Source organism: Sorex fumeus, unplaced genomic scaffold (genome assembly GCF_029834395.1).
Source record: "Sorex fumeus unplaced genomic scaffold, SorFum_2.1 ptg000026l, whole genome shotgun sequence".
Classification (NCBI taxonomy): Eukaryota; Metazoa; Chordata; class Mammalia; order Eulipotyphla; family Soricidae; genus Sorex; species Sorex fumeus.
Genome location: NW_026606083.1, coordinates 15732368 through 15747773, shown reverse-complemented (window position 1 = coordinate 15747773; position 15406 = coordinate 15732368). Strand labels below are relative to the sequence as shown.

Genomic DNA, 15406 nt, shown 5'->3' with positions numbered 1-15406 from the left:
TTGGAAGGTGACCAAGCAATTATTAAAATTTCCAAAGCTACTAAATTACAAGATAACTAGTTTTGTTAGTATATATTTTTAAATGTGATGGAATTAGCTCAATTTTAAAATAACATTTGAACTTATACACAATTTCCTAGTACTTCACATACAGATAATACAGATAAAACTACAGCTGATATAAATTCTTTACTATGTACAAAATTATTTTAAGACTGATTACGAGCAAAGATTTTTAATATTTTTCCAAAGTCAATACATTTGAGAAAGATTATAAAAATGAGATTATGTTGGAATGTTTGTGGAAACTAAAAATTAATTTTGTTTGAAGCCTTTCCAATAAACAGATTTATAAATACTAAAATATGAATATGGTATTTCTTACCAGGGGAAAGTGTACAGTCCAGAAATGACAAATCATCAATCGCAATGTCACCAGTGAAGCCATCTCCCACTGAAGCCTCCACCAAAATCTTAAAAAAATGTAAAAAAAGTTGTTGTTATTATAAAAGAAATTAATTCATGAGAACTCATTGTAAAAAAGAAATTCAAAACTTACCTTAAGTACTCTTTCTGAGGCACTATAAAATGCTTGGAAATCGTGCCCATAAGTCAACATCATGTACCCCTGAATATTTCTAGTAACAGAGGGACCATCTTACAGGATTTAATGGATTTCATTGAATCCATGAAATCCATTATCTTTCTAGTCCTATTTTATCTACTGAAATTTCAGCATTATCTGCTTCTCTATAGCTTTCAATGTTCAGATCTAGATTTGGCCCATTTCCTTCTAGCTCTTTTGAAAACTCTAGCTCTTTTAAAAGCAAACTATTCAGATTCCACCTGTATTCTGATAATTCATCTGTTTCTAAGGTTCAAACTCTTTATCCTTTTAGAAATGCAATTTTTTTCACAGAAGTGCTTGCTAAAATGTCCTCTTTTGGATGGGAGTGGGGTGGGGAGAGCTCCAAAGCATTGCTCAGGGAGTATGGGGACCATTACTGCCAATACTCAACCAAAAGACCACCTGTCCAGTGCTAATACCTGGGGATGTGGTGTTGCTTAGGCCCTGCAGTGTTGGGGATCTACAGAACCACCCCATAAATGATCAGGGACCTCAAGGGCCACACGAAGAGATGGTCAGGAGACTATGAAGTGTGGGGTATCAAACACAAGCAGGGTACATGTGACCTAATTCTTGTACTCTCTCTCCAGTCCCTAAAATGCACATTTTAGGAGATTCAATATTTTTTTCTTTTTCTGTAACACTTTATGGAATTGGCTAATGGTTATTAGATCTCCTTCAGAACCACATTAATCACTGTAGACTCAGATGACATTTGTTCTGTTAGAGGAGCTGCAATTCCACCAAAATGCCAGCAAAATATGAAACACTGACAAACCACTATAGTCTATGGCAGATTGTGATTAGGGTTGAGATTTACTATAATGGAATTAATCATGATAAATTATTTTAATACTTATGCAAATATGGTGCATACTCACTAGGAATCTTGCCATAATTTAATAGAAAAGAACTTCAAGCAAACTCAGATTTAAAACATTTGTTTTCTTCACTCTTATATGAGTCACACTGTCACACACTGTCCTCCCGTTGTTCATCGATTTGCTCGAGTGGGCACAGTAACATCTCCATTTTGAGACTTCTTACTGTGTTTGGCATATTGAATGTGTCATGGGTAGCTTGCCAGGCTTTGCCGTGCGGGCAAGATATGAGTATGTTTCTATTTCAGTTTTCCTCAAAAATGTGATGCATGGGAATTAAGTTTTCATTTCCAACATTTTTAAAGATATCAATATTTATTAATTTCTAGTTGAAGAAGATAACGTTTTAAAAGGTAAAATTACTAACCTCAAACCTTTTAATGTCACCCTTCAGTTTTCTAGTCTTTCTTGAGTACTACTAGAATTTTCTACTATACAAGATACCAAAGAAATTAAACAACTGAGAACAGCTTAGGCAACTAGTGGACAAACTATTACGTCTACATATGCCTAAAGAATATTTTATGGTAAGATACAGAAAGAGTCTTGTTTCCCAATAGATCATTTCAAATGCAAAATTTATACTATTTCACCAACATCATTGAATAATTTATAGGCAGAAGAAACAAAAATGCAAAAACTGAATATTCAAAGTCCTATTATTCTTTAAAAAACAACGTTAAGTAATTTCACAGAACATACTTTAAGAATATAACTTAGTTTAATAGAAAAGAAGACTTTGTAGTTGGGTTAGCAGGGAAGATACAAAAGGAAGACTATTAACTGATAATCAATGCTCAGGATCAGTATTTGTCTCATCTGACTATAATACAACATAGGGCACACTAACAGAAAACTCAAATGAGTGGAGGAATGTTGAAACTGGTGATGGGATTAAAATACTGAAATATCATATACCTAAAACTTCACTATTTATAACTTTGTAAATCACAGTTCTTTAAATAAAATAATTTTTAAAAAGAAATAAAACTAAGATGATTACAAGAAAAGAAAATTATGTGTTGACCTGGGTAAACTACTCATGATTATTTTCATTTACCATGAAGAAGGGAACTGAAAATGTAATAACTATCTCTAGATTCATAAAAAAAAATGTAATTGGCAGACAAATCCCTGTAAAGTAGCTTAGGAATCTAAATATACAGTCATTCCATAGTATGGGCTCAACTGTTCCAAAGTGTTCCATTTGCTCTATTTGTGTAGCCGTAGGTTAAAGAATTGACCACTTGGAGCTGAAAATATAGTACAGTAAGTAAGCTTTGCCTTGCATACAGCCAACCCAGCACCCAATATGGTCCTCCAAGCCATACCAGAAGTGAGCCTTGAGTCCAGCGCTAGCAAATAATTCCAGATGTGTCCCAACAACAAAAAAAAAATTGTAAAAATCACAAATTTTCTCATGTGTGGACCACTCAAGGTAAATAGTACTTCTAGATTGAACACTATCTAGAGAAGATGTATTTCTACTGGAATTTAATTTATATTATTGAAAACCATTCTCATATTGCTTATATCAGAATCTAGTGGTAAATAGGAAGACAGAAAAATTAAAAAAAGGAGTTTGATCTCACTCTAAATCACAATTTAATCATTATTTTGCCAAAATATCTTCATTGTGTGTCAATTGCATATACAATTACAAATTAATTTTTTTTGAGTGATCAAGCCAGGCATTTTGAAAAATTCCTACATAATACAAATTACGTCTTGGGAAAAAGTCACATGTGCTGAAGTTTCATTTTTTTAAAAATTTATATTTAATATTTATTTATATTTAGAATTTATATTTAGATCCTGTCAGAATCTTCACAAATTATTCTAAGAAATCAGTACTAAGAAAACAGCATGGAAAAAGTAATTCTATGGATTTCTACTCTGGAAAATTCAGTTTCATTTCTGGTGTTTTTCCCAGGATAAAATGGAAGGATACTATAATACAAATATTATTGTGTATGCATGCCAGTATGGCTATTCTGGGATTAAAAGAAATCAGATTTTACTCATAAATTCTATTACTACTTTATTGAGTGACTTAAAGGGCAATTGAAAATTCCACTTTGGTTCAAATGACATGTATCCTCTGTCGAGAGCAATTCTACTCACATTAAAACTCTCATTGGTTTGGAAATTTTGTAAAGTAATCCTGCTTTTCTAAGTTGTTCTTTTCATGGACTGCTGCGTGCTCCAAATAAAGATGGAATGGCCTTGTCAACTACATTGGAAACTTTAGTTCAAATACTAATGACTCAAATACTAGTAAAGGTTTATAGACTTGCCTGAACTCAATCTATTCTATAATTAGGAAACTGTAAATACATTGACCAAAATTTAAAATGTTTGGAAATGATATCATTATATATATGGAAAATACAAATCAATCCTAATTTTTACCTTCAAATTCCGTACTGGATTAATTCACTGTCACTGTCACTGTCCTCCTGTTATTCATCAATTTGCTTGAGCAGGTAGTAACATCTCTTTTTTTTGAGACTTGTTGTTACTATATTTTGGCATATTGAATACATCACGGGTAGCTTGCCAGGCTTTGCCATGCGGGTGAGATACTCTCGGTAGCTTGCCGGGCTCTCTGAGAGGGGCAAAGGAATCTAACCCAGCTCAGCCAGGCTGGCTGCGTGCAAGGCAAACGTCCTACCACTGTGCTGTCGCTCTAGCCCACTGGATCAATTAACTTACAAAAAATATTTTCAAAATGGAATTCAAGGTGCAATCTAGTTTAGCCATAATGTATTTGGAAAACAGAAGATGCAGCTTAATACATTCATTTTTAATATAATGTACTATTAGCAAGACTTGAAGGAAAGGTGTTCTTTTTTTTTGGGGGGGGGGGAGAATAAGCCACAGTCAGTGATGTTCAGGCGCTGTCCCTGGCTCTATGTTCAGGAGTGGCCCCTGGCATTGGTCAAAGGACTATATGCAATGCCAGGGACTGAACCAGGGTCAGCCACAAGCAAGAATCAAGGCAAGTGCTTGTACTATCTTTATATTCTGTACACCAACTTGGTGCCATTTTTCCTGTCCCAAATAAAGAAAATCTTATTCTAATTATGGAACAGGTGTAGTTTAATTAGAGCGGCGGAAACTTCAATGTTCCTTACTAGAAATCCAAAACCACTAAAAATCTTGGGAAAATAACTGAGCGGTGTTCTATAAAATTAGGCATATACTTCCATAGAATATTATTCCTATGTCTAGGCCTTTAGTGACCCAAGAGAAATGAAGACATGTTTAGACAAACTACAAAAACACCATTTCACAAAGTTTAGAGAAGCTTTATACATGAGCTCCAAAACTTGAAAACGATACAAACATCGCTCCACTGGTAAACAAGCAAAGCAACTTAGGTTCGGTCTGTGCAGTCGATTGTGGTTCAGCCATGGTACATGAGACAAATCAATGAACCTTAAAAGCATTACACTACTGAAAGGAGCCATGGAGCTGGAGAGATACTCTACGTAAGGTCCTCACTATGCATGAAACCCACCCAGGCTCAATTCCTGGCACACCATATAGTGCCTTGAGTCCACCAAGAATGATTCTTGGCCTGCCTCCTGGACAGTTCCCTAAGGGCACCCTCCAGAGTTTGGGCATGCACACACCCAGCCCCTGCCTTTCCTCTGCACAGGTCATTCGGCCTAGGTCTTTGGACTAGCATCCAGACTGGCTGGGGGTGTGGCCTCCACTGTGGGGGTGTGTGGCATCCTCAAAAGTGGGCGTGGCCTTTTGTGAATCCTGAGCTGCTGCAGTTATACTTCCCACTCACAGCACTCTTGACTCACACCCCAACCTTTATCACCTAATTCTGTGGAAAAAGTCCTGGCCGCCTCAAACACAATATGACAATAATCCACTGGCCTACTCCAATTCCAACAAAAGACCAGTGTATGCAAGAAGCTGTACAAGCCCAATATAAAAGAGCACCACCTCCAATACTTCACTTGATGCCTATCATAAGCCACAGAATAATGTCTGGAAGAAGGACATGTTCTAGAGGGAGAGAAGGGTGACCACCATTGACCAACCTTATTTAGAATCCTCTCCCACAGTAGGAGGGAACAGTGCTAGTGAACTTGAAGGTTTTTCCTCTATACAACCACAAGAGCATGAGGAAACAGCGCAAATCTCCACTACAAGGGCAGGACGAAGAAAAGAGTCCCAAATCCTCAACAGGGGTTACCGACACATATGATCTCTCTGATAAAGAATTCTGAGATGAAATGCTAAGGTTGTTCAAGGAACTCAAAGAATAAATGGAGGATAAATCCAGAAAATTAAAGGAAGAAATGAAAGCAATAGTGTAACAGATAGTCGAGAAAATACAGGAAGAAATGAGAGCAGAAATAAGAAAGCTACAAAAAGAAGTGTCACAAATAAAGGATTTGGTAGATGAAATAAAAAAAAAAACACTAAGTGGGTGCCCTTAGCAGTAGAATGGCCACAGCTGAAGATAGAATTAGTGAGCTTGAAGATGAGCAACAGAAATTGTACAGGCAACAACAAACAATGGGAAAAGACCTCAAAATAGATCTAAGGCGAATCAGAGAACTAGGGGATGACTCCAAGAGGAACAACATAAGAATCATCGTAGTACAAGAAGGACAGAGAGGCAACTCCAATGAAAAAGCCACAGTTAAAGAAATCATTGCTGAAAAGTTTCCGGAGTTAGAGAATGCAGGCATCCAGATCCAAGGAGCAGAAGCTGAAAGAGACCCTAATAGAAACACTTCAAGGCATATCAGAATGATAGATGCCATGGATAGAGACACAATACTGCAAGCAGCAAGGTCAAAGAAAAAAATCACAAACAAAGGAGCACCCCTTAGATTTACAGCAGACCTATCAGAGGAAACCCTCCAATCCCAAATACAATGGTGGGATATAGCGAAAAAAATTAATGAAATGAATGCCTCACCAAGAATACTTTATTCAGCTAAACTCTCACTCAAACTCGATGGAACAATACACCATTTTATAGATAAACAACAACTCAGCAACTTCATAGACTCAAAAACAAACCTAAAAGAAGGGCTAAAAGGGCTCCTGTAATTCAAGAAGGAAAACAACCATAAGCACAACAAACCCTTACAGAATGATGGCACAAAACCCCATGACAATAATCTCTCTCTATGTTAATGGTCTAAAAGCACCAACCAAGAGACACAGAGTGGGCCGGAGCAATAGCACAGCAGGTAGGGCATTTGTCTTGCACGCAGCCAACCCAGGTTCCATCTCCAGAATCCCATATGGTCCCCTGAGCACTGTCAGGAGTAACTCCTGAGTACAAAGCCAGAAGTAACACCTGTGCATTGCTGGTGTGACCTAAAAAGCAAAAGAGAGAGAGAGAGAGAGAGAGAGAGAGAGACAAAGACATAGAATGGCAAAATGGATCCAGAAACTGAAACCAACTTTCTGCTGCCTATAAGAAACTCATCTGAAAAGTCAGAGCAAACACAGACTCAAAGTTAAAGGATGAAAAACAATCCTGCAAGCAAACAACTCCCTCAAAAAAGCTGGGGTGCCCATACTAGTATCCAACAACATAGATTACAGGTTGAAAAGGTTAGAAGGGACAGCGAAGGACATTTTCTGTTTCTCAAGGGATATGTACTGTCACTGTCACTGTCCTCCCGTTGTTCATCAATATGCTCGAGCAGACCCAGTAACATCTCCATTATGACACTTGTTAGTGTGTTTGGCATCGAATACATCACGGGTAGCTTGCCAGTCTCTGCTGTGCAGGCAAGATACTCTCGGTAGTTTGCTGTGCTCTCCAAGAGGGGCAGAGGAATCGAACCTGGGTGGGCCTGCCATGTGCAAGGCAAACACCCTACCCACAGGAAGAAATCACACTCTTAAATGTATATGCACCTAATGAGGGACCAGCTAAATACCTAAAACAACTGCTAACAGATTTTAAGGTGGACATTGCCAGCAATACAATAGTAGTTGGAGACTCCAACACCGTTTTATCAGTTCTGGATAGATTAACAAGAACAAAACTCAGCAAGGAAACAGTGACTTTGAAGGAAGAAGTAGAAGAGAGAGGGTTAACAGACCTATACAGGGCTTTACACTCCAAAATGAAAGAATACACATTCTTTTCCAAGTGCACACAGAACATTTTCTAAAATAGACAACGTGCTGATTCACAAAACATACCTTAATAGAATCAGGAATATAGAAATTGTATCAACTATCTTTTCAGACCACAATACACTGTAGGAGCGAATCACACACAGTCTCGGAGAACCAAATCAAACACCTGGAAATTAAACAACTCAATGTTGAACAATGAGTGGGTCAGGAAGGAAGTCAAGGAAGAAATCAAAAGATACCTGGAAACAAATGAGAATGAAGACACGGGCTACCAGACCCTATGGGATGCAGCTAAAGCCATATTAAGGGGAAAATGTATAGCTCTGCAAGCATTTCTCAGGAAGGAAGAAAGGGCCATTATTAACAAGTTGACTTCACAGCTCAAGATCTTAGAAAAGGACCAACAAAAGGAGCCCAAATAGGCAGAAGGAAAGAAATCATAAAACTTAGAGCAGAAATCAACGACATGGGAACTCAGAAAACAATCCGAAAGATCAATGAAACCAATAGCTGGTTCTTTGAGAAAATAAACAAGACAGATAAACCACTAGCAAGACTGACAAAGAAAGAGAGAGAACCCTAATAAACCAAATAAAAAATGAGAAGGGGGATATCATAAGTTCCAACACCCATTTATGATGAAAACTCTCACCAAAATGGGCTTAGAAGGAACTTTCCTCAAGATAGTCAAAGCAATCTATGACAAACCTATAGCAGCATTATCCTCAATGGGGAAAAACTAAGGGCCTTCCCTCTAAGATCAGGGACAAGATAAGGATGCCCACTCTCGCCACATCTGCTCAAAATAATACTGGAGGTACTTGCAATAGCAGTTAGGAAAGCAAAAGATATTAAGGGCATCCAGATAGCAAAGGAAGAAACCAAGCTCTCACTATTCTCAGATGATATGATACTATATCTAGAGAATCCTAAAAGCCTCTACCATGAAACTACTAGAAACAATAGACTTGTACAGTAAAGTCACAGGCTATAAAATCAATACCCAAAAATCCCTGGCCTTCCTATACACAAATAATGAGACAGAAGAAAGTGACATGAAAAAAGCAGCCCCATTCACAACCATGCCCTAGAAAATCAAGTCCCTCAGAATCAGCCTAACTAAGCAGGTAAATAACCTCTACAAAGAAAACTACAAAATGTAATCCACGAAATAAAAGTGGACATGAGTCAAAGGAAACATATCCCCTACTCATGCATAGGAAGAATTAACATTATCAAAACGGCAATACTCCTCAAGGCACTATACAGATTCAATGTGATCCCTATATGGATACCCATGAAATTCTTCAAAGAAATGGATCAAGCACTTCTAAAATTCATTTGGAACAAAAAATGCTCACGAATAGCTAAAGCAATTCTTGGGAAAAAGACGATGGGAGGCATCACCCTTCTCAACTTCAAAATCTACTACAAAGCAGTAACAATTAAAACATCATGGTACTGGAACAAAGGCAGAGCCGCAGAGGGAGGAATATCGCTACACACAACCACAAATGTATGAACATCTAATCTTTGATAAGGGAGCAAGAAATGTGAAGTGGAACAAGGAAAGCCTCTTTAACAAATGGTGCTGGCATAACTGGACAACCACATGCAAGAAGACCTTGACCTAACACCACAAAAGTCAGATCAAAATGGATTAAAAACATCAACATCAGACCAGAATCCATAAAGTACATTGAGGACAAGGTTGGCAAAACCCTCCACAATATTAAGGCTAGCGGTATTTTCAAAGATGACATGCCACTGACCAACCAAGTGGAAACAGAGACAAACAAATGGGACTATATTAAACCAAGAAGCTTCTGCACTGCAAAAGTTACAGTGACCAAAACCCAAAGGCACTCTACAGAATGGGAAACGCTATTCACCCAATACCCATCCAATAAGGTTAATATCAAGGATATACAAAGCACTGGTTGAACTCCACAAGAAGAAAACATCCAACCCTATAAAAAAAATGGTGTTATAAATGAACAGAAACTTTGTCAAAGAAGAAATCCGAATGGCTAAAACACATAAGAGAAAATGCTCTACATCACTAATCATCAGGAAAATGTAGATCAAAACAACAATGAGATAGATATCATCTCAAACCATAGAAACTGGTTCACATATAAAAGAACAAAAGCAACCAGTGTTGGCATGGATGTGAGAGAAAGGGACTTTCCTTCACTGCTGGTTGTAATGCCAACTGATTCAGGCCTTTTGAAAACAGTGTGAATGATCCTCAGAAAATTATAAATTGGGCTCCCATTTGACCCAGCAATACCACTCCTAGGAATATATCCCGGAGAGGCAAAAAAGTATAGTTGAAATGATATCTGCACTTGTATGCTCATTGCTGCACTGTTCACAATAGCCAAAATCTGGAATAAAAAAACCCGAGTGCCTAAGAACAGATGACTGGTTAAAGAAACTTTGGTATATCTACACAACGGAATACTATGCAGCTATTAGAAATGATGAAGTCATGCAATTTGCAAACAAGTGGTTCTACATGGAAAGTATCATGCTAAGTGAAATGAGTCAGAAAGAGAGGGACAGACATGGAAACACTGAACTCATCTGGGGAATATAAAGTAACAGAATGGGAGACGAACACTCAAGAATAGTTGAGACTAGTACCAGGAAGTCTGTTCCACAGGTTGGAATCTGGCAGCACATGCTGGGGGAAAGGGCAGCTCAGATAGAGAAGGGAACACCAAGTAAAGGGTATTGGAGAACTCACTCGGATGCGAGATGCATGCTGAAAGTAGACTACAGAACAAACATGGTGGCCACTCAATACCTCTATTGCAAACCACAACAACCTAAAAGAAAGAGAGAGCAAAAGGAAATGCCCTGCCACAAAGGCATTGCGGGGGATGGTGGGGTGGGAGGGTTATTGGGATCATTGGTGGTGGAAAATGGGCACTGGTGAAGGGATGGGTACTCGATCATTGTATAACTGAAACCCAAACACGAAAGTTTGTAATTGTACAACTGTACCTCATGGTGTTTCACTAATTAAAAGAAAAAAAAGAATGATTCCTTGAGTGCAGTACCAGGAGTAATGAATAATTCCTAAGCACTACTAAGTGTGTCCCTTCCGCCCCCACAAAAGAATCCATATTTAAATTCTCATTAAAAAGCTATTTAATCAATCCACTTATAAAACATTTGCCAAAAGGCTGAACTTTAGAAGAAAAAAATTAATTCAAGCCTAGGATAGAGGCTTGACTATAGTAAGAAGAGATTATGGAAAGGGAGAATGATGGAAATATTTTCAATCTTGGTGATTTCATTACACAATTGTGTAAATTTATTGAACATCACATTACTTCTTACCCTAAACAGGATGGATTTGATTTGTATATCAATATAAACAAGAAACATTTATTCTATACTTTATTGCCATAAATCAACAGCATTTACTATTTTGTTTCAAATTGCTAACTTACTGCATGGAATTTTAAACTTATAGTCAGTCTCCAATATCTTAATACTTTTCAGCTCAGTTATAAAAAGTCGTCTCTCTTGCTACCCACTAATATTTTCCAGAGAACACTCATTTTCCCTTATACTCCTGAATAACACTTATTTCAATTTGGTATAAGCATAGGTAAAGAGCAGAAATAAATTAGAAAATATTATAAACTACTTTTTTAGGTACCAGAATTATTATTATATAGGTCAAAGTGGTAGAGCTCATGCCTCACATGTTTAGGGTCTAGTTCCCAGTGATTTATGACCCCAAGAGTATTGCCAGGTAGGGCTTGGTAGCCCCAATCCCACCTCTATCCCTAGCAACTAGCCAAAAATATTGAGCATGAGCTTCCGAGAGTATCTAGCGGGCACGGCAAAGCCTGGCAAGCTACCTGTGACGTATTTGATATGTGAAACACAGTAACAACGAAGTCTCACAATGGAGACGTTACTGGGCCCGCTCGAGAAAATCAATGAACGGGAGGACAGTGACAGTGACAGTCTATATTAAAAACAAGCAAGCAAACAAACAAACATCTTTTCCCCTCTTGTTATTACTGACCAAAAGCTGAAGCAAATTCCTATAAACACATTCATAAACTGTCCACATTTTACTATATAACCTACAATTAGGCATTCCAAGAAATGCAGCTTAGAATCTCAAACATCAGGGCTAATAACGAGCAATTTCAGACTAATGCTGAAACAGTTATGTGCTAGATTCGACAATAAATGATTCTTAACCATCTTGGAATTTTTTTTGTTAAACCCTGAAAATAATCTTTAAACAATAAATATATTTTAGCCAAGAAAATGTATGTTCCAGCCCTCTGTCGCTAGTCATGTCACACATACACAAACACATGTGTGCAAATGGAATCTTCTAATAATTATACTAAACATCTGAACATCATCTACCACTAAAGAGATGCCACATCTAAATGGTACAAACACTGGCTACAGAAACAGAAAACAAAAATAAAATTGTATTACAGTGGAGATGAAATAAAATTAGGGGAAAGAATAGTAGGACAGATACTATAAAAGAATTACCTGGAAGAAAAATCTGATGTTCACTTCATTTATGTTTCTATTTTGGGAGAAGTACATGACAAATTATTGTAAGCCTTTTGGTGTTATGCTATATTTCTTCTAGGCAGATGCCTGGTCTTTAACATATGTCTTGCTAGAAAATTTTGATTCATCAACAAAGAACCTACTCTGGCCTTTCGCCAAGTGTTTCCATGGTTACCATGGAGAAAAATCTCCATTCCTGGCCTGGAGGATTTCACCCTCCAGGGAAAAAATAAAACAAAGGAAGTCAATGCTCATATCTTAAGAACTTTTGTGTGGCCAAAACAGCACTTTTGAGTCAAATCGGTTGCCAGTACTTTAAAGTAGGGTGTTTCACAAAGTGATCAGGACCCTGGTTTCTGAAATCCCCACTGCTCCCTACAGATGTCTAATTCAAAGGCTGATGTCCAGTGCTATTTATGATCTTCCACTTGACCCACTTTTCTCTGCTCATGGCCCCTGCTTGGTTCCCATAGGCATTTAGGTTTGCAATTCCTGTACATGTTAGCTCAGAAATTTTACCCTGCTCCAAAGCTACACCAACTTACCCTGACAGTCATCTCATAGTATAGATAAATGAAATATCTTAGCCTTGGAAAGGTGGCATAAAGCATCTGCCAAAGAAAACCTTCCACTGCACCTCCACCTTTACACACAATATGCAACGGAGCAGATGTTTTCCTGCACCACCTTCAGTTGATCGCACCCCAGAAGAGAAGCGCCTCCCTGCCATTGAAAGATTCCAGTTGTGATGGACTTCTGTAGCATATGAGATGGAGGAGGTAGAGCGCAAAGAGGGTGAAGGGGAGGCCGGAGAGGAGGGTGGGAGACAGATGGAGGGAAAGAGAGCTGTCATATAAGCAAATATCTCTGTAAAAAGACAGCGCAAGTAGACTTTTTTGCCTGGATATTGAACTGTGCAGAAGTCTAGAAGACCATGTAGGATCGTCCTCCCACTGTGAAGTTAGATACTGCCTCATTGCTGCATGTTTGATCATGCTTGGATGTGCAAATGGAATTTGCCTCCTGTCGTGCACACCCTAATTTTCTACTATCCTGAACTGAAGGGGTCTGGTTGCTGAGAGTCAGACAGAGAAGGGCACCCACCTGCTATAACTCAGCTCCTTTTCCACCCGCAAAAGCTCTTCCAAGCCAGGGATGCTGCTGTGTTGTGGGCAGAGAACTTTAAAAAACACAAACGGGGACAGGCAGTGTGGGGGAGCAAAGATGGCCATGCAAATTGCCTTCAGGACTTATCCTTTTAATTGAACTCTTATTCTTCTTGAACAAAAGTGACAGAAACCTTAAAAATGCCACCTCAGTATTCAGGCCGCATGAAATTGATTGGCTTTCCATGAGTTTTAGAGGGTCAGCAAATCATGAGGATCATTTCAGCTGCATTTTTCTCAATGTTATTATAAATGTACCCACAGCATGGGGAGGCATTACCCCCGACTCCACCAGTATAGAGCAGTGGCTTTCTGAAACTTGCCTAAAGTGGATTTTAAAAGGGATAAATGTTGATCAATTTGAAACTAATTTGCTACTTGAAATTCTGCAAACTCACATGCTCTTTTAAAGAATCCTCTGGGGACTCATACGACCATGTAGCCCATTTCACATCTCATCTATTATTTGAATGAGGACAAATAGTTCTCAATTTCTCAAATCCTAATACTTTCTATGGAGCTTAATTGATTGCAAGTTATAAAAAGCATTTAGCTAAAAAAAATCCTGCTTGATATCAGGAAGAGAAAAGTGAAAAGGGCATAGAACTATTGATTTTTTAAAGTTTAGAAAATCAGGCTTATGTTATTTCAAAGTGATGTAAACAGATATTGCAAGATTTCAGAACAACAAGCAATACTGTCTAATTGATAGATTCAACACACGTCCAAGTGAAATTATATTTTGAGCACAGTTTTGTAAAGGTAGAGAAGGCAGAAATCAGCAGAGTAGGCTTTTATTCTTCCACAATATTAAAGACAACATTTAAAGAAAAGATAGAATTGTAGTTTATTATTCCAAGACATAGTAAGAGTTTTTAAGAAAAAGATAACATATCCCTCATTCTGTTTGTGAAATGAGGTTTCAAATGTACCTCAACTTCTATGTGACAACTTAAATTTAATCCAGACCTACAGCAAGAAAAATCATGCCATAGACTTTAAATCTTAATAAAAACACACATTTGTCTTTTGCTCGTAATGTTCACCCATTAGTTCTGTGAGTTAAAACAAAAAACTTCAAGTCTCAAATTAGATGAGACCTCTGCAGAGAAATCTACCACAACTTGAGTGGGAAGTATATTTCTTTTCAAAATTCTTTACAAATTTTAACTGCAGTTATATTTGTACATTCTGTTGGTGATCTTTCTTCTCTAAGAGACCCTAAGGACAAGCTCCATAAGATTCACTGAAGGACACAGAGCACTGTATTCTAGAACCAAGCACAGAGTACTTATACCACCTCGTACACTGTACTCACAACACCTAATACACAGAACTCACAGCACCTATATACTGTACTTACAGCACCTGCTTCCAAGAACTTACTAACTCCTAGGAGATGAGGAGTGAGTTATCAGTACCCCTCTCTGTGTACTGCCTGGTATCTCAGTATGGATACCCTTCATCCAGGTTCTGCTGAAGTACACCATCCATTCCACATGTTCTAAAACAATAGCAACCTGGATTCTTCCTTCATTCTGCCCTCTGGCCTCTGCTCTCCTACCAGGGCTCTTTTTAAAGAAGTTGAGTTGGCAACCAGGAGTCCTCAACTCAGATCACGCTTCAAGACTTGGCTCACACTCACTCTTGTGTTGTCTTCCCAGCCTTTCTCAGCAGGAGAGTGAACTTTACCATCTCAGGCAGATTTCTCTCCCTCGCTCTCTATTCCTCAGTAAATTTCCAGGATCTGGTCTTCACTGGTCTAGGCAGTTCCCCAGAAACTGAATACATAACCCCCAAATGCCAAGTTGTGAGGATTAAATTAAACATAGTTGGAAATATGCCTGAACACAAATGTCAGCTCATCACCAAATTAAAGAGATCTACTTAAATAAAGTCAAGATCAGAAGCATGTTCTATCAGGAGAGTCTCAGGAACACAGTTCAGAGTGCTTGAAGAGTACCAACTAATATAGTCAACCATCTATCAGTTAGAAAGGAACAGCCTCTTTTGTGCAGTAATTAAAACAG

The 15406-nt window shown here is 38.1% G+C and overlaps 1 protein-coding gene across 1 annotated transcript in view; it reads right to left on the bottom strand.

The window, feature by feature from the left end:
* Nucleotides 1–15406, bottom strand: part of MALRD1 (MAM and LDL receptor class A domain containing 1) — a 625529-nt gene that overhangs the window by 446235 nt on the left and 163888 nt on the right. The window contains exon 20 of the mRNA XM_056114588.1: nt 386–473. Coding sequence (XP_055970563.1) covers nt 386–473 — 88 coding nt within the window. The remainder of the gene's footprint in view (nt 1–385; nt 474–15406) is intronic.